The sequence below is a fragment of the Tricharina praecox genome, assembly GCF_024521635.1.
Source record: "Tricharina praecox strain CBS 144465 chromosome Unknown BZA05scaffold_9, whole genome shotgun sequence".
In the NCBI taxonomy this organism is placed as follows: Eukaryota; Fungi; Ascomycota; class Pezizomycetes; order Pezizales; family Pyronemataceae; genus Tricharina; species Tricharina praecox.
Genome location: NW_026250411.1, coordinates 1 through 23,075, shown reverse-complemented (window position 1 = coordinate 23,075; position 23,075 = coordinate 1). Strand labels below are relative to the sequence as shown.

At 55.1% G+C, this 23,075-nt stretch overlaps 5 protein-coding genes and 1 non-coding gene across 6 annotated transcripts; 3 read left to right on the top strand and 3 right to left on the bottom strand.

The window, feature by feature from the left end:
• Positions 1-622: 622 nt before the first annotated feature.
• On the bottom strand, positions 623-2,030 carry BZA05DRAFT_473074 (putative cell wall glycosyl hydrolase YteR). Its single transcript, XM_051488044.1, has 3 exons — positions 1,539-2,030; positions 861-1,471; positions 623-795 (listed from the first exon to the last, which is right to left on the bottom strand). The coding sequence occupies exons 1-3, from the start codon at positions 2,011-2,013 to the stop codon at positions 709-711; spliced, it is 1,173 nt and encodes a 390-aa protein (XP_051340226.1). The 5' UTR covers positions 2,014-2,030; the 3' UTR covers positions 623-708.
• Positions 2,031-4,383: 2,353 nt separating this feature from the next.
• Positions 4,384-6,251, bottom strand: BZA05DRAFT_351731 (Alpha/Beta hydrolase protein). The gene is made up of 2 exons (XM_051481299.1): positions 5,784-6,251; positions 4,384-5,733 (listed from the first exon to the last, which is right to left on the bottom strand). The coding sequence occupies exons 1-2, from the start codon at positions 6,130-6,132 to the stop codon at positions 4,574-4,576; spliced, it is 1,509 nt and encodes a 502-aa protein (XP_051340225.1). The 5' UTR covers positions 6,133-6,251; the 3' UTR covers positions 4,384-4,573.
• Positions 6,238-7,537, top strand: BZA05DRAFT_371840 (uncharacterized protein). Its single transcript, XM_051481691.1, has 2 exons — positions 6,238-6,594; positions 6,666-7,537. The coding sequence occupies exons 1-2, from the start codon at positions 6,483-6,485 to the stop codon at positions 7,451-7,453; spliced, it is 900 nt and encodes a 299-aa protein (XP_051340224.1). The 5' UTR covers positions 6,238-6,482; the 3' UTR covers positions 7,454-7,537.
• BZA05DRAFT_394368 (uncharacterized protein) lies at positions 7,523-7,897 on the top strand. Its single transcript, XM_051483316.1, has 2 exons — positions 7,523-7,731; positions 7,786-7,897. Exons 1-2 carry the CDS (start codon positions 7,530-7,532, stop codon positions 7,830-7,832), a joined length of 249 nt encoding a protein of 82 aa, XP_051340223.1. The 5' UTR covers positions 7,523-7,529; the 3' UTR covers positions 7,833-7,897.
• Positions 7,898-13,744: 5,847 nt separating this feature from the next.
• Positions 13,745-15,210, top strand: BZA05DRAFT_468185 (uncharacterized protein; the record flags this gene model as incomplete). The annotated part of the gene is made up of 2 exons (XM_051487841.1): positions 13,745-14,518; positions 14,570-15,210. 2 exons carry the CDS (start codon positions 13,745-13,747, stop codon positions 14,837-14,839), a joined length of 1,044 nt encoding a protein of 347 aa, XP_051340222.1. The 3' UTR covers positions 14,840-15,210.
• Positions 15,211-22,389: 7,179 nt separating this feature from the next.
• BZA05DRAFT_t127 lies at positions 22,390-22,476 on the bottom strand. The gene has a single exon. It is a non-coding gene; the product is annotated as a tRNA-Ile (tRNA).
• Between the last annotated feature and the right edge of the window lie 599 nt (positions 22,477-23,075).

Genomic DNA, 23,075 nt, shown 5'->3' with positions numbered 1-23,075 from the left:
CATGCATCGCCGTCCATGGAGGAAACTGAGAGGCGAGGGCCGGATGTTGCCGAGCGGAATTACGATCTATCAGCGGGCTTAACATGCTGTCCGACTATATTATCATACTTGGTGCCTGTATGCTAACTCCGACAGAAGCACGGATGCGGGATATATTCTTCGTCCCCAGAGAAGAAGAAGGCGGTTTGCTGTCAAGCAGGCAAATAGGGAATCTCCAGCCTCTAGCATCCCAAAGATTTCCCGTGACCTGTCACCTTCTAAAAACGTCCCGGGTGAGAAAACGAGCAGGTCGGTGAAGATGGGAACTTGTGTTACGAATGCAATATGAATGGGGGAAAAGGGCATAAAGCCTTTATATGCAACCGATGTCGCCGCCTCGTGTAGATACTGCATCCCTTTACGTTGATTCTAACTCTCGCAAGCGACAAGCTTGCTGATCGAACCTTTTGGTTGAAATCAAGTTACAAAGACGTTTCTCCAGCAGGTGGTCGGGTTTTGTGAGAGTTGTGGCGGAATGTTGGAGCATCTCTTCATCAGGATTCGAGACTATCACCAAGGGGAGAAAAGATTCGGACACTGGCGGACACGGATGGTGGAGTTACTCTAGAGAATATGTTCAAGCGCTTGTTTATGATTTGGTTTTTACATCTATTGCTATGTATCCGGACAATCACCGAGTGAAGAGGCGACTCGCTAACTACCGTACGCCTATAGACGTTCGTACTCGACACTGGCATACACAAATGGCCCGATACCTTTCAGATCATTCGTCCTCAACGCCACATTGACGTAATACTATCCATTACTGTTAGTCACTCCGCCTTACCCAGAGTTCTCGTCATCGGAGGGGAGAAACTCACATCGTAATCCGCCTTCCCGCCCAAACTCCCGACCTCCACCGTCCCGAGCCAGTCCGCGGTTCCATTCGCCGCGACCTTAACAAACTGCTTGACCATGTATTGGTATGCCTTCTCCGCAGCCGCCAGATCCTTCCCAGACGCGCCGGTAAGATATCCGACCCTCAGGCCCTTCAGGAACGAGTAGACAAACATGGCCGTGCCCGAGCTTTCGATGTAATTCTTGTCCCTGCCGGGCTGGTCCATGACCAGCCACCAGCCACCGGTCGCCGGATCCGCCGCGGCGCGCACCGCCTCCATGCACGACGTGAAGTACCCCTTCAGCTCGGCGAACCCCGCGTGGCTCGGCGGGAAGTAGTCCAGCACGTCGAGCAGCGACATGGTGTACCAGCCGAGCGCGCGGATCCACACGTGAGGCGCGGCGCCGGTCACGGGGTCCGCCCAGGAGGCGGTCTTGCCGCCGTCGTAGCCGTGTGCGAGGAGCCCCGAGGTCGTGTTGAGCGTGTGTGCGTGGATCAGCTGGTATTGAAGGAGGATGTCGTTCCATGCTGTCGTGTTTGTGGGCTGGAAGATGGAAGTGTACTCGGCGTAGAAGGGATTGAGCATGTATTGGCCTGGAGATCGGGCTCGTCAGGCCGGGAATGCGGGGGGGGGGGGAGTACGGGAGGACTGGAGACGAACCATCGAGCCACATCTGGTTGGGGTATACGTTCCTGTGCCAATACCCACCCTCGGAATTCCTCGGCTGGACATTGATCTGTTTCCGCAGGGTGTCGGCGGCGTTCTTGTACTTCGCCTGACCCGTCATCCTATACAGGTGGAGGAACTCCTGGCCCAGCCTCATATCGTCGAGCGTATAGACTGTCAGATCGTAATCCAGCAGCTTCCCATTCGAGTCGATGATATTGTCGACGCCCTTCTTCTGGTAGTTGTAGTACTTGCTGTCGCCGGTGACGTTGTACACCATCTGCAGCGCGCGCTCGATCACGCCGTGTTCGTACGTCGTCGTCACCTTCCCGGCGGCGTTGAGGCCCAGCGGAGTCGACCGCGCGATCACGGAGTCGAGCATCAGTTGCGAGTAGGGAGTCGCGGCTGTTGCGGACTGCAGCTGCAGCCATAGGAGGCTGAGGGCGGTAAATGATCGGGACAGCATCATTGCGCGGTGATTATTGGAGGGCACTACTACTGGGAGTTTTTTCCATCATCATCGGATGGCGCGGTCTATATACACACCCTCGGGTCATATGAGCACCGACTTAATATCCCCGTTTAGATAACCGTACCTGTATGTATAGGATTTGTAGGGTAGGAAGTGGATACCCGCGCCGGGGCAAGTCCTTGGGTTAATATAACGTTTATCCGCATGTTCCTTGCAGCCGACGGCTTGGGGCGATATAACTACAGCCAGCTCCCTCGCAAATCTGGAACCTCCCACATTACGGGCCTCAATAAAGGCTCTCCGGGGAGACTGCCGGCCTTAGTTACAGCAAGCAAAGCTTAGCTTTGCGGATATCCGGCATAGATAGGCACGATCGTAGCGAAGGGGCGCACTGGTAGCTCCCGTCCGGCTCGTCGGCCGTGAGCACTAACTAACCGAGAACTTGGGCTTTCAGCGACAGCGGAAGCGGCCGTGAACCGCGGTTAGTCATGTGACTCATGCCAGCCGAGCTCGCGCTGCCCAAAAGCGGGGCCGTTGCACTGGCATCTTCTCGATTTCGGGTTGTATGCGGAATCATGGAAACGCACACTTTCTTGGAGGAGTCGAATGGGATGTAACGCACCGGGATGCGATTGTAGGGCATAGGGTGCAGGCTTGTATGTAGTCCAGTCGCTTCGAACCACATTACCCAGGCCCGTGGGTTTTAGATTTAAGCTTCGCCCGTATGTGTCACCCATGGGCCATCTTTCCCACGCGCTCGTATGTATGTGGCCTCCAGATCACTCTTCGATCCCGCTCTCCCCGCACCTCCCCAACCGAGACGCAATCAGTGCTTGAATCTTCAGCATCGAAGTGAATAACTGCTGCCAAGTTGCTTGGCGACGGTATCCATTCCCCCGAGCAAGCACAGCGGTGCGTGGTGCGTAGACATTCTTCCCAGAATGCAACGCGGATGCGCCATCTAGCTGCCGTTGAGCCGGCGTGCCAAACGCTTAGTACCCACCACTCGGCGACGCGAAGTTGTGCCACAGTGATGCATCGGGTATCACTCGCGGTGGCGGCGGTGTCGCCACGTGAGAAGTGATCACCCCCTAAGCCCTTGCATCCTCACCGCCAAACAATCCCGTGGGACGGTGGGAGTGTGTTCGAGAGCTGAAGGAAGCAAAGGGACAGCTGAGAACCGACTCCCGAGAAGCGGAAACGGATAAATATCGTCAACCTAAAACTGGCGAGATTTGGCTGGGTCGAATATAAAATAATGATTGAGAACTCCACCAAAAGAAAAACTTCGCATCTCACTGGAGACTGTATAGTAGTGGTTAGGCCGGGCTCGGATATTCACTCCCTGGCTATTGCGGGCCGACAGGTGTGAATATCGCAAGATTCCCTCAGTAGTGATGGTAATCGCATGCAGTATCACTCGTCTCGAATCCGGTTTCATGTTGGAGATACTTCAGATGATAAGGCGCCCGGAAGGAGACGAGGAGGGGCAAGGACCGATTCAAGATCGGGGACCTCTTCGCTGACGGGCCGTGCAGCGAGGTCATCCTCGACTTCTTTTCCTCCATTACTATGGGCAGGCAGATCCCAGAGGCTGATGAGGAAGATGCAGCAAGCGAGCTGTCTGAGTGGGAGCTGAGGGAGCGGGAAGAGAGGGAGGAGCTGCGGCGACTGGAGGAGAAGGACTCTGAGGGAGACGGCGAGGCGGATTAGGGACTTGCGGTGGGGTAGGGACGAGCCCAGGGAGCGGACTGTGTCTCTTCCTAGTGTTGTTTCTTTGGTGCACTCAAATACTGTCAGGGAAGGCCAGAACGGAGGGCAGAGAAAGCCACATCCGGCCACTCGATGAAAGTCGAGTTGGACAGTCGCGTGGAAACGACGGGGGTGTGTACGTATGCCCAGGGCGGATATTGCCATGATGATGGATCCACTGATCCGACTAGCCCCTCCTCCTATCTTATCTGATCCTCTATCTATCCCACATACATTGCTCCTTTCATGGTGGTGGCAGACAACATTATGCTGTGTGGGGACCATTTGGTGGTAGGTAGGTTGATGCAGGTTGCTGCAGGTTGCTGCATGTGGGGCGAATAGTGTGGGGTGTGGGGTAAAGTTTGAGTTTCCAGTCGAGTCGGTTGTAGGAAAGGGCGATTGTGAGAAAAAAGGATGAGCCAGAGGATAACTCTCGCTGTGCCGAGCTTATAACCTGTTGGAAATATACTCCACCTACCTATTCTATCGTATATCTCCAACATTTCACGAGATGGGTTGGGCTGGGGAAGAAAGAGGCGAGTGAGTCGCCACGCATGAAAGAGCAGGGCTGAGGGAACAAGAGTGCAATGTGTATCATAGAAGCGCGATACTCCTCTGCAATTACTCTCATCACCAACATCAGTGGAGTGACCCATATACAACTGGGCGGAGCTAAGAATCATACTTGTAGCGCGCAGTGATCGCCCACGGTCGAATGCGATGCAATGAAACCGATATCAAAAGTTTGTTTTTATACCTCTGACCCATGACTAAGCAGCATGAACGACGACGACTAAACCAGCGCCTACAACTTCCCCAACACACCCATGACGACCCCCCGAACCTTATTCAACCCTCCCGCCTCCTCTACCACCCTCCACCAGCCCGCAGCCCTCTCCCTTCCGTCCTTCTCGCCACTGGCGGTAACGCTCTTCCCTTTCCCGTCCTTATCTTCAAAAACGGCCACCTGTTTGTTCTCGGCATACTTCTCCCACGGCTCCCCACCCGTCACAAACGTCACCACCGCCTTTCTCATCTCCTCGCCGACTTTGCCCTCCTCGAGCTGCGGATAGTTACCCATCAGATACGCAAGGTCGAGGATATGGTTCGCCTGGCCAGCCCAGGGGTTAAACTGCGAAGCCGGCCACGGATTCTCCTGGTTGAAGTGGTAGAGGTACGTTGGGACGTCTCCGTCCTTTGCGGCGGCCACCGCCGAAACGGAGAACGCCCAGTCGGTCAGGATATCGAGTAATCTGGAGCGCGCCTCAAGCGGCGAGAGCGTGGGCTGCAGTCTGTACAGCTGGCTGAACGACTCGGGGAGGATCGAGAAGTACTCGCAGAGTGTTTCCGCGAGGCCCTCCCTGGCGGGGCCGAGGGAGAGGGGCACGAGGATGCCACCGTCGTGCGCAGTGTCGCCCACCATCAGCGCGGCAATCTTGTCGCCCGAGCCGCTGGGCAGCGGCGAGATCGGCCGGTACATTATGTCTGCCGGGAGCATCTCGTAGAACGCCTTCTGTGGCGCGGACTCCAGGGACTCGACAAGGTCGTTGAACGGAATGGACAGCGCTTCGCACACGCTCTTGTAGGTGGCGGCGTGCACGTCCTCCGGGAGCGCGGCCATGAGCCCGGGGTCGCCGCTCATCATTATCGCGCGCTTCACACCGGAGACACCGGCGGCGATGTGGAAGCCGACGGCAGCGGAGCCGGCGGATTGGCCGATGAGCGTGATGTTCTCCGGGTCTCCGCCGAAGCCTCCGATGTTGGCGCGGATCCACGCGAGGGCCGTGAGCTGGTCGTTCAGTCCCCGATTTGTGGCCTGCCCGGGAATGTGAAGGAAGCCGAAGACGTTTGTACGGTAGTTGATGCTGACCACGATGATCGGCGTGGAGGAGGCGACGGAGGTCGCGACAAGCGGACTGGGGTTGTATTGCGGCCACGAAGCGGCGCCGTGCATGTTTGCGCCACCTAGGAAACGGTCAGAAGGTTCACAGCATCGAGGGGGACGTGTCACGAACCATGGATGAACACCAGGACCGGCAGCTTTTCTGCTGGCAGAGTTACGGGAGCGGTGATGTTCAGGTTGAGACACTCGGTGCCGCTCCACTTCTGCTGGAAACCGGGCTCCGGCGCGCATCGTGCGCCAATGAGAAACCACTCGATACCACAGGCAGCGGGGTTCTGCAGCGGCTCGGGACCGTATGTTGTCGCGTCGCCGTCGGGTGGTGCGGTGTTGTTGATCTCGCTAGCGGCGAAGCGGGAGGATAGAGTTCCATATCTGATTCCGCGGAACGAGGCGACACCGCCGGTTCTGAGGCCGGTGATGGCACCGAGTGTAGGGTGCTCGATGGTAGTTTTGTCCGTCATATCGTTGTTGATGTCGGCGAATTGAGGGGAGGGTGGGGCTGGTGGTGCTTTTCCTGTAGGTGTTGAGTTTGTTTTTCGCAGATCAGGGCCTCAGGACCTCTTTTCGTCGCTGTCCCCGGCAGGCTCGCTTCCGACCCGTCCCCACATCCTTATCGTGAGGCGCTACCCCACATTCCCCGCCAGCGCCCCGCTTTCAGGGCCCACATTGCAATGCCGAAGCTCAACCGATTACTAGGTGGAGACTACTACGCGCTTTCTCGCTCGTAGAAAAGGGCGGGAAAGACGCCACGATGTTCGATTGAAATCCTCCGCATCGCACCTCTCTCCAGACAGCCAGAAACCGCACGAAAATGTCCTCCATCCCCGTAGACGACACGATTTTTTCCGCCGTCGCGGGCAAAAACGTCATAATAACCGGCGGCAGCACGGGTATCGGCGAGGCAACCGTCCGACTCCTTCACGGTACGCACGGGAACATCCGCACCCCCCTGCTGCGGAGAAACACCCACACTGACGTAACCCCGCACACACAGAAAACGGCGCGACCGTAACGATCGGCGACGTCAACGACGCGGCGGGCAGCGCGCTCGCCGCGTCTTTTCCCGAGCGCGTCGTGTACGTGCACTGCGACGTGACGAGCTGGGATTCCCTCGTGGCGCTGTTCGCGGCGGCCGCCGCACACGGGCCGATCGACATCGTGTACTCGAACGCGGGGGTGACAGGCCGCGAACAGCTTCTCGAGAGCACGTACGACGAAGAGAGCGGCGCGCTGCTGCCCCCAACCTTTCCCGACCTCGCCGTCAACCTCACCGCGGGACTGATGATCACAAAGCTCGCCGTCCACGAGTTCCGGAAGCGCGGCTACGGCCGCATCGTCTACACCGGCTCTGCCGCGTCGATGCTCGATACCCCGCCGTTCCTGAACTACTGCGCTGCCAAGCATGGTGTGCTCGGCCTGATGCGCGGATTGCGCCCGACGGTCGGCGAGTGGGGCGATATCACCGTCAACCTCATCGCGCCGTGGTTCACGATGACGCCGATGGCGGCGAGGCTCGGCCCGAAGTGGGGGGCGCGCCCGGCGAATACCGCGGAGGGTGTGGCTAAGGCGATGCTGTTCGCTGCGGTCGGGAAGGAGTGGCGCGAGGGCGGCGTGAGCGGCGACCAGAAGATCGGATCGCCCGTGAATGGCTGCACCTTCTGGGTCGGCGGGAATGAGATCGTGGAGTTTGAGGGGCCGCTCAGGCAGGCTAGACCCCACTGGATGGGCGAGAAGCTGGCCGTCGCGGTGGCGGATGGTCAGATAGCTCTGGGAGGATGGTAGGGAATCGGGTTACCGTTACGAATTGGATGTTGGTCATGTACATGAATAGAAACCACGTTCCCATAATACATACATAATGCCTTGCGTTTTCCTTCGTATGATATGTACGGCCGCCGGTGCAAGCGCTGACGGCCCAGAGAACCCCCTTCATCGACCTCAAACATTTGCCTTTCCTCGGGACAGGTCTCATCAAGTGATAGATCTATTCCGTGTGTGCGAAACGCACTGGTGTGGAGTGTCGTTGCATCAAAGGGTAGATACCGTACATGCTCCATGCGCTTCTCTATGTCTCAGTCTATGTATGGCACAGATTCGCAAGAAGGAGTTGCTACCTAATACCGATCATACACACCTTCATAGTTGCACCATCGTGGGATAAACGCATGCTGCATAGCCGTTCGCCATTCGCATCATACCGTACCTACCGTACCTACCTACCGAGTGGGCACGGGGAAGGAGGGGGGGATTTACAACTATGCGTAAGAACTACAGTTGCAATGCAGCCTTTACCGACTGGTTGCGAAGTGCGAACGGCCCAGGGATAGAGTAGGTACCGGTAGGCATAGGTACTTCTGTAATGTAGGAGAAGTGCCGGCATAATGCCGCACACAGCATGGTCCCTCACTCACTACGATACCGATAGTGAAGCAGGTCAACCGTCCAACCGCCTTCACACAGCGACACAGCGACCGACGATGGCCGTTGACCGATGACCATTGACCGTTGACCGACCAGGCCACTAAAGCCAGGCCAGGGCAGGAATGACGTCATACAGTATACATAGAGAGTACTTGGGGTTGGGTTGTCGTCTGCAACATGCAATATCACTCCTAACATCACTCCGACCTGCCATGAAGCATCACACCGGAGTCCGCACAGCTATGCAGAATCCGCAGAACTCGCAGAATCCGCAGAACTCGCAGAATCCGCAGAACTCGCAGAATCCGCAGAACTCGCAGAATCCGCAGAACTCGCAGAATCCGCAGAACTCGCAGAATCCGCAGAATCCGCAGATTCCGCAGCCCCACTGTGCTCACCGTGCTCACCATGCAGAGAATCGGGGGAAGGGAGGGATGTGTACTTCCACCCCCTTACGGCATGTACAACACGTTGCCCATTTATGCACGCCGTACCTATGCATTTCGTCGGCATCCTGGGGCACGGGGTCCGAGGGACTCGTCGGAAGTGCTGGAACTTACAACTTGGGCAACGTGTCCTGCTGGCCAGTCCGCCAGCCACCGCCGGTGTAGGTACTCGGGAGTCGGCATCAAGATTCAACTTAGGTATGGTATCCACCACCTCCGGATCAGAGTGGCTCAGCAGGCAGGTATGCACTATGCATATATACATATCTTCACCACAGCGCTGCGGAATTCCTTACATACTTCATAGCAGAGCTGAGCTGAGCTGAGCTAAGCTTGGGATGCGATGCGATGCGACAGATGAGGTGAGGTGATGTGAGGTGAGAATGAGATGGGCATTCGCTCGGGTGTGCACTGTCGCAGAGTAAAGATGGTGGGAGTGGAGGGGGCCCTGCTACTCTACCTATGCGGCGCGGGTCGCAGACTCGCAGACTCGCAGGCATCCTTCAGACTCCATCCTTCAAGGTGACGGTTGCGGGCGCCGGTGAACCAGGTGGCCGGCGGGCGATTCAAGTTCGAGGGATCGCACCGAACGAGTGAGCTCACCAGCATTCCTATACTCTACTTCTTCCGACTCCCGAGTGGATTCGCTAGAGGGGCTTTGACCTGCCGTAGAGTGGTATCAGAGTAGACTCAGTAGTATTACGGTATGTACTCTACCTAGAGCACCCTGTCCATTCATTCTCGAGATGGCCTGTTACGTAGAGTACCGTATCTACTCGTTCATAAGACACAACCGCTCAACATTCTGAATGAGCTTGCCGAGTGGCAATGGAAGTCTATTAACCACTTTCGTCGTCATTTGAGCGGGATCTCTTGTACAAAGCACCATACAGCCCTCTGTCGCCGCGCTCGTGCCACCCTTTTCCACTCGGGAAGCTCATTCAGAATGCTTAGCGGTTGTATCGTATGAACGAGTAGATACGGTACTGTACTCATATAATCAGAGACAGCGGGATTAATCATTCTCCACTATAATTGACGAACCCTCAGTCTGTCCGTCTGTCTGTCAACCGAAACAACCAACCGACTCACGCCTGGAACGACGCACCCGGCAGGGCCAAGCTCGCAAATCCCGTGATGAGAAAGGAACCGACCCAACCAAACAAAATCCAAACCAGTCCAATCCGCTGCAAGGACTGTCTGTCTCGGCAATTAACTACTAGTATGTAGAGTACGCTATGTAGAGTAGAGCAGAGTAGATATCTCAACCCTTGCAGGCTCTTCACAATTTTGATCCGTGCAGAATCCAGAGCTGGGCAGGGTCCAGGGGAAAAGAAGACTAGCGACTTCTCGTCTACTCGACCAGGCTCCGCTTCTGCAGAGTCGTCTTGGCGGGCGATGTGGCTGTGGATACTGGAGACATCAGCAGAACTTGGCAGGTGTGGAGTCTTGGACGAGGGTTTTGCGTGTGCGTGTGAGATTGTAGAGTAACTTGTCTTGGACTGGACTTCTCCGAGTCTCCGACGGCCGGTTTGTGGTTTGTGCCTCTCGGTCGCAGATGATGAGAATTCCTCAGAAAAATTCGGTTGGCTGCGGAATTTGATTATGGGTGTGCACCGTGAGCAGGAGCGAGGGGACGCAAAGGAGGGAAGGCTGGTTGGTCGCGTCGAGAAGGTGCAGTGAGCGAAGAAGGGTGTGGCTCTCTGCGTGTGGCTGGCACAGACGAGGCAGGAGCGTGGTGGAGGTGCTGGAGGTGCTGGCCCACCAGGCGAGGCGAGGCGGTGCGCGTGCGATTTTCTAACCGGTTATAGCCTTCCAAGTTCCGCAAGGGTGGTTGTTGCTGTTTAGTTAGCTAGTGCCGAGAGCGAGGAGAGGCCGGCAGGAAGGACTTTGATTTCTTGGGAACAGGAAGGAAGCCCGTTTGCATGGGACTGGGACATCGGTTTTGCATAAACCGAGTTGACGGCGCAGGCCCGGAGAATCGGTTGTGGGATCAGGAGAAAAAAAAGGGTGTGGCGCACGGAATAGTAACTGCATCGTCTGTTGCGATGCTTTCTTTCTTTCTTTTCTTGCCATTCTTTTCTTCCTTCTTTTTTTGTCTCTTTTTTCTTCTTTTTTCTTTTTTCTTTTTTCCTTTCTTTCCTTTCTTCCTTTCTTCCTTTTCTTTTCTTTACCGAGGATTACCGCAGTGAAGCGAGGAGCTGACCTCGAGGGTAGCCGTCTGTTGGGAACGGATGCATCGGTTGCGACCGAGAATAAGGAGAGGAGGTGAGCGTTTCGGCAGGAGCCCCAGCGTGCTGTGAGGGCATGAAGGATCAGGAAGAGGATCAGTCGCACACGCACGCCAGGGAAGGAAGGATCTGGAAGACTGGAAGACGTAAAAAAGCACCTTTCGAGAGCCACTAGAGGTGATATCCTGCATAGCCGGAAGCAGGCTGGAATCCCTAGATGTGACGGCTGGTCAATGGATGCTCTATATTACATGGCGTTATGGATGTAGGTTGCGCGGTTGCGGTGGACGCCTGGCACGACAGCAGATAGAATAGACACCGTATCGTACCGTACCGGCTTGCCGAGTTCTCAGAGGTACCGTAACTTGGGTACGTACCTTACGTACACAGACAGTCGCCTCTGGTCAGTGGTTACCGGTTACCAGCTTCGCCGACGATCGAAATATAGTTCCCAACGCTCCGTTCCTGCAGATTTCATGGTCGGGTGCGAGTGGGCGCCCCGCATGTATCAGAATGGAAGCAGGCGGCATGCCACCGTCGACCACGCACTACCTATATAGAGCAGTTGGTAGAGTAAAAGTCCCGGCCAGGCAGGCTGGGGGAACCGAGACCTGGGCTTGTCAAAGAAGCTCCTGCCTGCAGCCTCCCAGGCATCGCCCCCCACGACCCCGAGCGTGGCACCAGAATACCGATACATACACACGGCCTCTCCCTTTATCCGCGGAATCGTGACGATATCTAGAAATCCGCTTAGTTACCTGCGATATGTAGTCAGTGCTCTGCGGTGATTGAGGACAGACAATCAAGCACTTACCTCTGATAACTAGTACGTGGAGAAACGATACCGGCACTATCACCTTAGAGTATAGGCAGCCCCGCCACCCCATGCAGATACGGGATATCCGCAACAACCTAAGCACTGATGTGGGAGGCGAGAGGATCCGAACGGCCAAGTCGTTAGTTGGTCTGGTTGCTCTAGAGTAACCAAGCAACTAGCAAGTACCAAATACCCAGCGACGGGTCTTTGCATTGGGGGCGGCGGCAGACTGGGCTATCTCATCGGTGCGCAGGGAGAGGTGGGGAGGAATGGGGGGAGGGATGGCGGAGAGAATTGAGTGCCGCACCCACCAAGCACAGACCCCGGATCTCTCAATCTGGAAGCCCCTAATGCTGGGGAACTCATCAACCCCAACTCTTATAATGAACCAAGCGCCTGGGTGCGCGTCTGCAAAGTCCACATACCTCGAGCCCGAAGATCGATCCTCTGTGCCTGCCAGCTTGTTCGAATCGCAACCTCGCGGCCAACTGTCCGCCCGTCGTCATTCGCCCGTCGCCATCCGTCCGCCCGTCGCCTGCTTGCCTGGCAGCATCAATCCATATCACCCGCCAGCGCCAGCACCAGAGCTGCCGCCACCACCACCGCGCACCACCGCCGCAGCCGACAATACCGTACTCCGTTCCGAAGGACAATCCAGTTCTCCCCGTATCGGACAACGGAAAGTGTTCGGTTTCGCGACAAAAAAAAACACAAGCAAGCAAACAAACAAACAAACACGCCGGCCGAACGCTCTCGAGCGAGGAAGAGACAACGCGTGGGGCGGGGGTGGATCCGTACAGTCCAGAGTGCAGACAATAGACCGAATCTCTCTCCGTTTTGCCTGATTTTTTCGTGTGCTTGTCTTGACCGCCTTGTCCAACTCGCAGCGGTCGAATTGGCCCGTTCTCTTGCCAGCCTGCCGGCCTTCGCATATAACAAGGCCCGACAAACAGAGCCGGCCAGTTACACACGTCCGATCGATTCGAACGACCCACGGTACCGCGACGTACGCGCGCTAGGCTCGAGGCACAACCAGTGCTGCAAGTTGCAACCGTCATTGCTGCTGCTGGTACCTTTCCCGTGTCGGGGGTAGTAAGGCTCAACCACCCCATTCAAAAACTTGTTCTATTTCGTCTTCTCCCGAGCCTTCACTTCTCCGGGGCCTGGACTTCGCACTTACTGTTGTTGTTGTTCCTGCGTGCCAACTTTCTGTATCGCCGAAGTTCAAGTCGAAGCCATACGCCCGCCGCCAGCACCACCGACGTCAAAGAAAACACACAATTAAGGCAGAAACCTTCGAGGAAGAGCCTTGCGATCGAGAGCGCATTCTCTTTGTTTGTTTGGGGTGTGTGGGCGCGAGGCTGCACACAAACGGCTGACAGGATAGCGCAGACTACTGAGGTACGGAGAAACAACGATCCATACCTCCCCCGTCACTCCCTCTCCGCTCTTCTACTCCTCGTCACCACCCACCCTCCATACCTGCCCACTTGCTCTTCTACCCCCTCCCTCCCTTCTTCCTCAGTTCCATTTAAGATCCCACAAGACCAGGCACCACTACCTTCCTTCCATTCCTTCCATCTCATTCTATTCCATTGAGGTGTTTACATTGTCAACTCACATCACCCCGGATTGTTCTAGAACACAGACAGCGTCCCCTCGAACAAACCTGCCATATCGAATGCGATGATCGCGGGCTGCCTTTTCTACCACCACCACCTTTGAATTACTGCCTTTACTTGTACCCGGCACCGCCTCCTCTCTTCTGCTGCTTCCCAGTGCATATTCTACCTTGCCGCTACCCACAATTCATACGACAGAATCTTCCACCCTCTCTTCCAACAAGATGCTGCCTCTCAAAGACATACTCGCTTCCTCGGTTCGTTCGGAAACACATCAGTCTCCGGACCGAAGGTCGAGGCCAACCACATCAACCGGTACCAACACCCACTCCATGCCATACGCGCACCAGCCACATGGTGGTCCGGTGGACTCTACCGAGCACCGGAGACCCTTCGCACAACCGCCAATCGGAGGACCAGCATCACCACCACGGCCACAAAATCCAGGAATACAGTCCTTGCTTCACGCCGCGTCGGCCTCTCTCTGCGGAGGTGAATCATCGACCTCTGTGGTATCTACTACCCTTGCTACCACAATGGTTTCCCCCCCAGGATGTGATGCTGACGTCGCAAAGGCTGCCCAGCAACCACCGGAACCCTCAGCAAAGAACACACAGTCAATTGCGTCTACCCCGGCGCCAAGTTCAAAGCGTCGAGTGCCCGACTCCTCGCGCTCGCCTTCTCCGGCAGCCAAACGACGCGAAGGTCGCCCTGCGTATCGGCCGGAAGAGGATGACTTCATCCGCTTCTGCCGCGACGACCTGTGCCAGTCGTGGGAGTGCTCGACCAAGCTATTCAATCAAACGTGGCATTGGGATGGAACCACACGACCACGCAAGATTCCCGGCCTGCAATCCCGGTACTATCGTCTCCTGGAGGAATCCGTTAGGGACCGGAAGAAGGCAACCTGTGGGCGGCCCGAACTCGGAATCCTGGAGAAAACGAACAGACGCTATTGGTGGATGACGGGAGCCTTCACAGAGGAGGAGCGTGCCGAGTTCGAGAAGTGGCGGGCTTCGAAGGCTGAGCATGGATCGGAGCCCGAGCTGCGGATGGACACGAGTGGTAGCTACAGTAGCGAGGGTAGAGAAGACGAACAAGAAGAGGAGGAGGAGGATGAGACGAGCCCGCTACAGAGCGACGAGGAAGATCACTTGATGCAGGAGTCCAATAGCCCCATGCCACCGAGCAATCAACAGTCCGAGACAGGAGACCAGGACGACGATGATTTTCATCCGCATCTCATGGTTCCAATCGCCGTATCGTCAGCAACGACCGATGAAGAAGATCAGCATGACCTTTCGAACGCTGTAAGTGGCCATCCACTCGCTCAAACCTGGCACCAACCTAACGAGGAACAGGTTGCCATCGCCAAGGCGCTCAAGATGCGCCGCCAGATCCCATACGGACGAATCGAACTAAGCCCCGAGAGTGCCGACTTGATGTCATCCCTTCGGGCGCCATGCAAAGCGGGATCCACTCGTGTCGCTCGTAGGATCAAGTCTCGCAAGAGACACCGCAAGGGCTCTACCGACGAGCAATCCCAAGGGTCTGAAGGGTGGGGAGACCGCACTCAAATGACCGATGAGGGGATCGAGTTTCTGATGCCCAGCAGGGAGAGTAATAGCTAGTCAGACAACGAGTTTCACTGGAAAACCCCCCGGATGTGCTTGGGCACTCGAGATGCGAAACATACTCCGAGAGGCGCGCACGAGGACAACCGGGCCTGTTTGTTTCTTTTTTTTCTTTCTTTTGCGGGTTGGGATCTTTGACGTTCATGTCTATTTCCTAGATCTTTTGCGTGTATAACGGCTTCTGGACTTGGCTATTGCTCTCTTATTTATTTTTCTTTTTTCTACATGTTTCTTTGTGTTTCGACTTGTTAAACTTGGCTGGGGTTGGGACAGGTTCTTTGTGGGGATACCTTTTACTACAGAGCTGGAGTTATGGGACGGGTCTTGTTTTGCTCGATTGTTTGATTTTTCTTTTCTCAACTGTCGATGATTTTCTTTTCGTCTTTTACACTGGGGTGGGATGGGGTGGGGTTGGGGGGTATCTTTTCATCTGCACAGTTGTTGTCGCCATCACTGTTGACTTCTCGTCGAGCTGGTTTTTTGTGGATTTCTGTTTCATGTATGTACTTACTTCTTACCATAGGGGGAGGGGATGGGATGGGATGGCTTTGTTTTGCTTTCTTGCTTGCTTTGCTCCCGGTTTACTACTATACTTTGCGCATGCCGTAGTTACGGCTGGAGACTGGAGTTGTGTTTATTTTTCTGCTTTCTTTTATGATACATTACATAAGTAACTTGGCTTTCAGTTTGGATGCGTTCGAAATCCTATATCTGCAGAGAAGCTTGCGTTTTCCCTTCCTTCCTTCGTATCGGCATGCTCTAGGGGCCTGTCTCGGATCTGCACACAAGTGGAATCTGGAATTTTGGAATTTTGGGGAGACGAAATGGAAGATTCTGTGGATTCTGCAGGAATTGGCAGGGGAATCCCTCCCTCCCTTCCATCTTCCCCTTACGCACGCTATTTTCTTTTTCTCTTCACCCTCACCGGCTGTTTTGGCTTTTGACGATGGGATGGGGATCGGCGTGAGCGCGTATGGTACCTACGGTAGGGTGCGGTATGTACGGTAGGGACTCGGTTATGTGCTCTACCAGCGACCGTGACCACGACCCCTGCGAAGCGAACGAGGCGAGTGAGGCGAGATTCAGTTTTCTACATACTCTACACAGCCACAGACTCGAACCGTGAACGGCGGGGGGTGATTTAGGGAATGAAAGACTTCCATTCCTACTACCAAGATACCAGTATACCGGTATGTAGGTAACTTCTGTAGGTATCTCAAAGCCAGTCCCTCAAAGCCAATGGATTGTCTGTACTCTACTGGCGGATCCTCACCGCGCGTGCGCGCGGCAGCATGCAGTGAAATGCGCCTCTCTGTCTTCCCTACATACCGTCTGCCTGTCTGTCTCTCATCTGAAAACTGATGACTGTCATCTGAGGTCTGAGGTCGGAGGTCTATCACCGGGATAATATTCCGGGCTTACGCCTACGGTACCGTCATAGTAAGCCTCTGCAGTGTAGGTAGGTGAGAACCTACTCTACACACACCAACATAGAGTACACACACACCTGGCAGCAATTCTCAGAGCTCCCATCTTACATCTGAGGCTCGTCTCCAGCACTGTCGCCGGTATGATAGAGTTGGACCAGGGCAGATCTTCGTCCGTCCAGTGTCCACGGCTCCCTCGCTCCGGGGCGCTCCCTGGCTCCTTGGCTCCCTCCCTCGCTTCCAGAGTCGAGTGGATTCTGGATTCTGGAACCGATGGTTAGGGGGCACTGGGGGGAAGGGAAGGCAAGGGATGGGATGGAACGGACCCCACGGCATCGTCGGACAGGGCAGGGCAAGGCAGGGCAGGGGAAGCGACTTCGCGACTTACCAGACACCACCTGGGATTGGCCTGGGGGGACGGGGGGAATGAACGCAGTCGCGAGCTTCAACGACGAATCTACTAGAGTACTCAGGCTTCCACGGGATCTCAGTCGCAGTGACTAGGGGCGGGCCAGGCTGATTCCGGCGAGTTTTTTTCTTCCTCAAAGCGAGAATTGAACATCCGCGAGCCGGAGATCATGGAAGCGAAAAAAGAAAGGAACGGCAAAAAGAAAAGAAAACGGAACAAAAAGAAGAGAACAACCACAAAAAGAAAATAAAAGGAACGTGCAATAACAAAAAGAAATAAAAAGAACAGAAAAAAAGGAAAGGAAAGGCAAGAAAAGGAAGGGAAAGAAGATTGAAGGACCGATGTCCATTCCCGACCGCCCGATAGGGAGGTTCTGTAAAAATTTCTGCTCGCCAACGTCAACGGAACGACGGGCATAACCACAGCAACGGGCTGAGGTCCTTCAGGATAGGACGAAAAATCCTTCACGCTACTTCACACTACGTTCCGTTCACGCCGGGGTAAGGCACTAGCAGGACAGGGGTTCTGCACATAGCATGTCCTGCGAAGAGTTTTTTTTTTCTGAACGGAACAAAGGTCAGCAGAAAAAAAACAAACAAGCCGATTGACTGGAGCCTGTTCTGAAGCACGTGAACTGCTGTTCGGAAGCCATGATGACCCGGCTTTCTGAAAGGCGGCGTACCGAACGAGAGTTTTTGTTCTATACCGTCTACCGCTTCACCATCATGCCGCCAGACCTCTTACCAAACGGGCGTCGGAAAAAAAAACGGGCGTCGGGAATGAAAGGGAGTGATCTATCGCTGATGGTGAATTAGAAAGCCCGTGGACCGCTGGTGCTGGATTTATACGGCTGTGGCAGAGAAATTTTTCTGAGAATTTGGCCGGCGCCGTTAGGTCCGGCCGCTGAAGTTCCGTTCACGAGCACGGAAATTTACAGAACCTCCGTTTTTCGGTGCACCTGCGACCACCCGCTAGCACTAGCTAGCCTTCTTTTCTACCCCTGTTCCGTTGACGTTGACGAGCAGAAAGTTTTACAGAACCTCCCTGATGCTGCTTCCCTACATGTTGTGACTAGTAGATCGGACCACCACCCACCAATCAGCCAACCGACTGTCCGACTGTCCGACCGACCGACCGACTCCCCGACCGAGCGACTCCCCAACCGACCGACTGGCCGGAGGGTTACCAAGGAGCGGGCCCGTGCGTTTTGCGTGAGTCGTGAGGTGAGGCGATTCCCTACACATAGCCCACCTCGCTTACTCACCCCAAGCGATGACTCTTACATCTTACATAAGCACGGGGGGAAGCGAGCTGTAATTGCGGCCTGACGCCCATGCGTTCAGTTGAAGGAATGCCAATCGGCCAATGACAGATTTTATCGGCTGGCGCTTTTACCGTAGTTATCTCGAGTATCGTATCGTATCATGGATTCGCGGGGAAAGGAAGTTATGGATGTTCTGGAAGTTTAGGAACTGCAGTCTGCTGCGCAAATGGTTTTTGTGCGACGGATTGCGCTTCGCGTCAACTAGTACCATTGAGCCTTGAGGAACGGCGAACCATGCGCTTTCGACCGCATCTTTGATCGCGGCTGGCTTGCTCTGCTAGGTACTTGCATGCAACGGTGATTGCACCGCTCCTTCTCTGTCTCTCTCTCTCCTTTCCTCTCACTCATCCTCACGAATTCACTCTCTCCGTTTTCATCTCTCCTCCACTCTCTCGAGTCTCAGTAAAGACTGCGGAAATGACCTCTCCAGTGGCCCCAAAATTTGCCGCGTCGCACGCACCCTAACCACATCAGCAGGCCGGGAATGCGCACGAACGCGGTTAGAACTCGGGACTCGCGCGTTTTACCGCGGATGGCAGATGAAAAAGCCTTGGGGAGACAAGAAAATACTGAGTCTGCGACCAATTCAATTTCTGCGATCAATTTCTGCAGAGACAGCGGTTAGAACTGAGGACTCGCGCGATTTACCGCGGATGGCAGATGATGAGGATGATGTGCCCCGAGAAAGCCTTGCGGAGGGAGATGGAAGATGTGAGCACTGAGTCTGCAAGCAATTTCTGCAGGGAGGGCGGGTATCGGTAGAAGAGGCGAGGGTTGCATCGTCCCGTTTGTGATGATTCTTCAGCCCCCCCCGCCAAATCGTCGTAGGGCAGACCGTACTCTAACTCAACTTACGATTACCGCTGCCTGGCTGCTTTCGCACACGTGGACACACGGACAAACGGACACACACTGCGGAAGGTAGGTGTGCATCATGCACGCGGCGACCTCGGCGTCAAGGCGCCTCTAAGTGTTTGCGGCGGTTGCCGTCTGATGGTATGATGCTGTATGATGCGAGCAAGGGTTTTGATTTGGCGGAAGTCTGATGATTCAGGGAATCAGGGAGTCAGGGAATCAGGGAATCAAGGTTCGAGAAATATTCGTGTTTTGGGCTGACGGTGCATCGCAGGTATCTGTGCTTTGGTGGGATGTGATGTGATGTTAGGTTCATCCAAATCCGACACCGGCAGTGATAGCCTGCGCGGGGATGCGGCGACATGGGCAGTGGTATGTACAAGGTACCTACATCCTACATACAATGGCGGCGATATCGGCATGTACTAACATCATGAAACGGTACGGTAGTATAGGTTGGAGAAAGCCGTCTGGTCCCTGGGCGGAGGACCTTGAAATCGAGTGACACTGTGAAAGCCTGACAGCCTAACAACAGGCTTGGACGATCACCGGCGGCGATCCACGCTGACACCAGAGGAAATCTTACGACAGGATAGATGTGCACAACGCATCGATTCATTGGAGGGGGAGACGATGGGAGGGGGGAGGGGGCAGTCCAATCATCCTCAGGATTCTACAGCGTCTAGAAGGAAATACCGCACTACGGTATCATCAGCATGCAGCACCGCAGCAGGCCTACAGTACAGCAGGTAAGATGGAACATACTACCGGCGTAGGTATTCCAACGGCACTCCCGCCCCACTAACCTGCTGGACTACACATCGGTCGGCGAGGTGTTGGCGTTTACGTATGGACACCGGACACTGGACACTGGACAGAAGAAATTGCACTTTGCAGTGCTCGGCCGTACGTAACAGCAGGAATCGGCCAATCGATACGACACGACGCGATACAAAAGGTACATATTAGTGTCGTACTCGGAGTTCCACCGTTCCAGGAGGGATGTCGTTCGTAGGCTACGAGAGTACCACGTTTCGCCCTCGTATCTACACACCTGTACATACCGGTACATACCACACACCTCATCATCTATTCCCTCCCTGCCAAGTTGCCAACCACCCATCCGGAGGTCGGACCGTCCAATCGACCACCATCAGCACCAGGCCACCACGAGGACTTGAAACCAAGTATCTAGTACATACCGTCTCTCCAAGCCGTGCTAGTGTCAGTACCACCCCTTCCATCTCACTACGGGAATGCTACTAGTCCCCACGGAAACCTTAATCCCCCAGGACCAGTGGATAACAATCTTCACCCGCGGAACGTATGATACCCAAGTACCTACCTACCTACCTACCTACCTACCTACCTACCTATATATCATCCGAATCCGGCTAACGGGCTGAATTTGCACATCCACAGCGCGTCACATCCACATCCACATCCACATTCCTCACCTCGGCACTTGCACCTTTGCACCGTTGCACGCCACCCTGCCCTTCCAGTTACGATCCATACCTGGATTGCGGGGGGGGGGGAAGGGAACTTGGAAGGGAGGTATCAGCAAACGCCGATCGTTCAGGCCTCAGGCTCATCTGGTAGTGCCATGCCATGCCGTCAGTCTGAGGTGCATACCTATTACGCTGCTGCAGCAGCACGGAGGCGGAGACATGATCGCCGCTGCAACAGAAGGGAGAACACTCGGCGCCTCTGTACGGTGTGTCACGTGGGTGGGTGGGAGGGAGGGAGGGACGGCAGGGCGGACGGACGCAAGGAGGGGGAAGACTACTGTGCGGTATGTACGTCCGTTGGCGTTGGAACGTGGAACTTGGCGGTGGTCCCCACCCACACCCTCTCATTCTCATTATCGATGTCATGCAGCTGCTATTCCGGGTACGTGTGCTACGTGCTGTCTCGCAGCGGCGGAGGAGGAGGAAGATGGGGAGGAGGACTCGAAGAGTCGAGGAATGGTCTCGGCGCGAAGTATGCAAGCGTGTAACGTGTGGGAGGGGCTGGGATCTGGATGGTACGCCAGCACTTTGTGAGCACAACGGCTACTGCGAGTAGTTCTCCTTGTAGCTGCTGGCGGAGGTGATGTTCCCTGGGGCCTGCAGTCGCTGTCGCCGACGAAACCGTCAAGTGACAAGTGCAGCACTCGTGATAATAGTAGCCTTGGACTGCTGGCAGGTTGATGCACCCGGAGTCTGCAGCCTGCGGAATGCTGTGAGGACTGAGTGTTAGAGCAACCAGAATATAAAAACTCCGTGCTGCTGATGGATGCTCAATCGTCAGGAGTCGAGAGGCAACACTTCATGATATGTCACTCATCAGCATCAGCATCAGCCCACCACCCACGGTCCACGGGGATTTCCGCGTGCTCCAGCTACAGCGGTAAATGACTGGTTGATACTTACCGTGCTGACAATTTGTACGTACCTGCCAGTCCTCATAGAGTCATAGCAACACCTGCGGGTTTCATCATGTCATGCCGTCCAGAACCGTCTGACACCATCTCCAACACATCCACGAGCCCAGACGGACCAGCAACCCTCCACTCAACATTCTTCTTCCAGAAGCCTTACCTCCAGCCCTCCGAGATCTGCAGCCAGCTGGCTAACGAAACCCACTCGCGGGTGTATTCTCCGTCCAGCGGCTATTCCCGTCGTCGGGAGCCACCCCGCCGACGCAACATGTTCCCCCACCCCCGAATCCATCCTATCCCACAACCATATCCCCATATCCCCTTGGCGGTGTGCGGAGCCTTCGAGCGCTGACTGTGGTGACTGTAGTGATCCGCCGCTTCATTGCGACGATGTGTGTGTGGGGGGGGGTGAGAAACACGGGATGGTCCCTGACCCTGGCTGTGGCGCTGGCCCTCACGTCCTACCCCGTACTGCTCCACACTGCCCCAGCCTCCCCGTCGAACGAAGCGCACCTTCTCGACGCTTCCTTTTCCATCCACATATCGTGTGTGGGCGTACATGCCCCGTGGAGTTCGAGGTGGATGCTGACTGTAATAGCATCCGCCCTTCCCTTCCACTGGTAGGAATCTTGTGATCCCGACCAAAGCAAAGAGCTACAAAAGACAGCGTTTTGGCGTGAAGCAAGGAGACGCGGCGAAACCCGAATCGAGTCTGTGGAGCCGGGGCGAGGCTGTTATGGAGTTTTAGTTCGCGTATTTAGTCTGTAGAGTACCGCCTGTCTAGAGCCCAGTAAGCCGAGCCGTGAATCCGTGATACTCTCCGCGACGCCACATTCCTGGCGAATACATAACGACCCGCTCGGGCAGAATCACGGGCGGTCACGCGATGAGCTTGCACAATTGTCGGGGCGAACTCACTACACCTGCCAAGCTGCCAGGCTGCCAGTCTCGTTAGGCGTGCGTACAGTCGAACATCGCCGGACGATTAGAGTAGTATCTAGATATCTATCTAGAGTGGAGTACTGCTGGTGACCAATGTCCTTCAATACCAGTACCCACGTGATCCCCCACCAGTCCTCCCCGTCCGCCACCACCGAAAAAAGGCAAAAATGATCACTACAGGGGTCGAACCTGTGACCTTGGCGTTGCATACAAGCCGTATTAGCACCACGCTCTAACCAACTGAGCTAAGCGACCGATTGATGTCTGGTGTCTAGATTTATTAACTCGAGTTATATTAAAGAGCAGCGTGCTGTCAGTCCGAAGACTCGGTTCGGAAGAGGGGAGCGAGCAAGCTCCTCGACTCAGCTGTGTCGTTACTCTCTGTAGCTTGTGCTCGTGGTCTATGCACAGTTTCACTTGGTTTTGGGAGGGATGTTGGAGATATAAGATGGGAGAAAGTATTCGGAATGAGAGTTGAGAGATGAGATGATTTGCTTGGAAAAGAGAAAGGAGCTCAGTGCAAGACGGGGATGCCTATGGTGATAATGTCGGGTGGTGTCGAGACTGTACTGAGTTATTCTAGAATAGGGCTGCGTGATGACTGATAGATAACTCACAGGAAGAGGTATAAGTACCGAGTGCTTGCTCATGAGAGTCACGTGCACACACGGGTGACATCTTGTGTATTGCTGTAATTTGCGGAGATGCTACATGTCGATTTTTACGCATTCCGCGACAGCTGGCTCTCCATAAACTTGTACATAATCTCGATAATACGCTATCATGACCATTTATGTTGAATCTTATAATCGCCAAATTTGCTTCATGTATCGTAGAAATCCTGATGCCGCAGT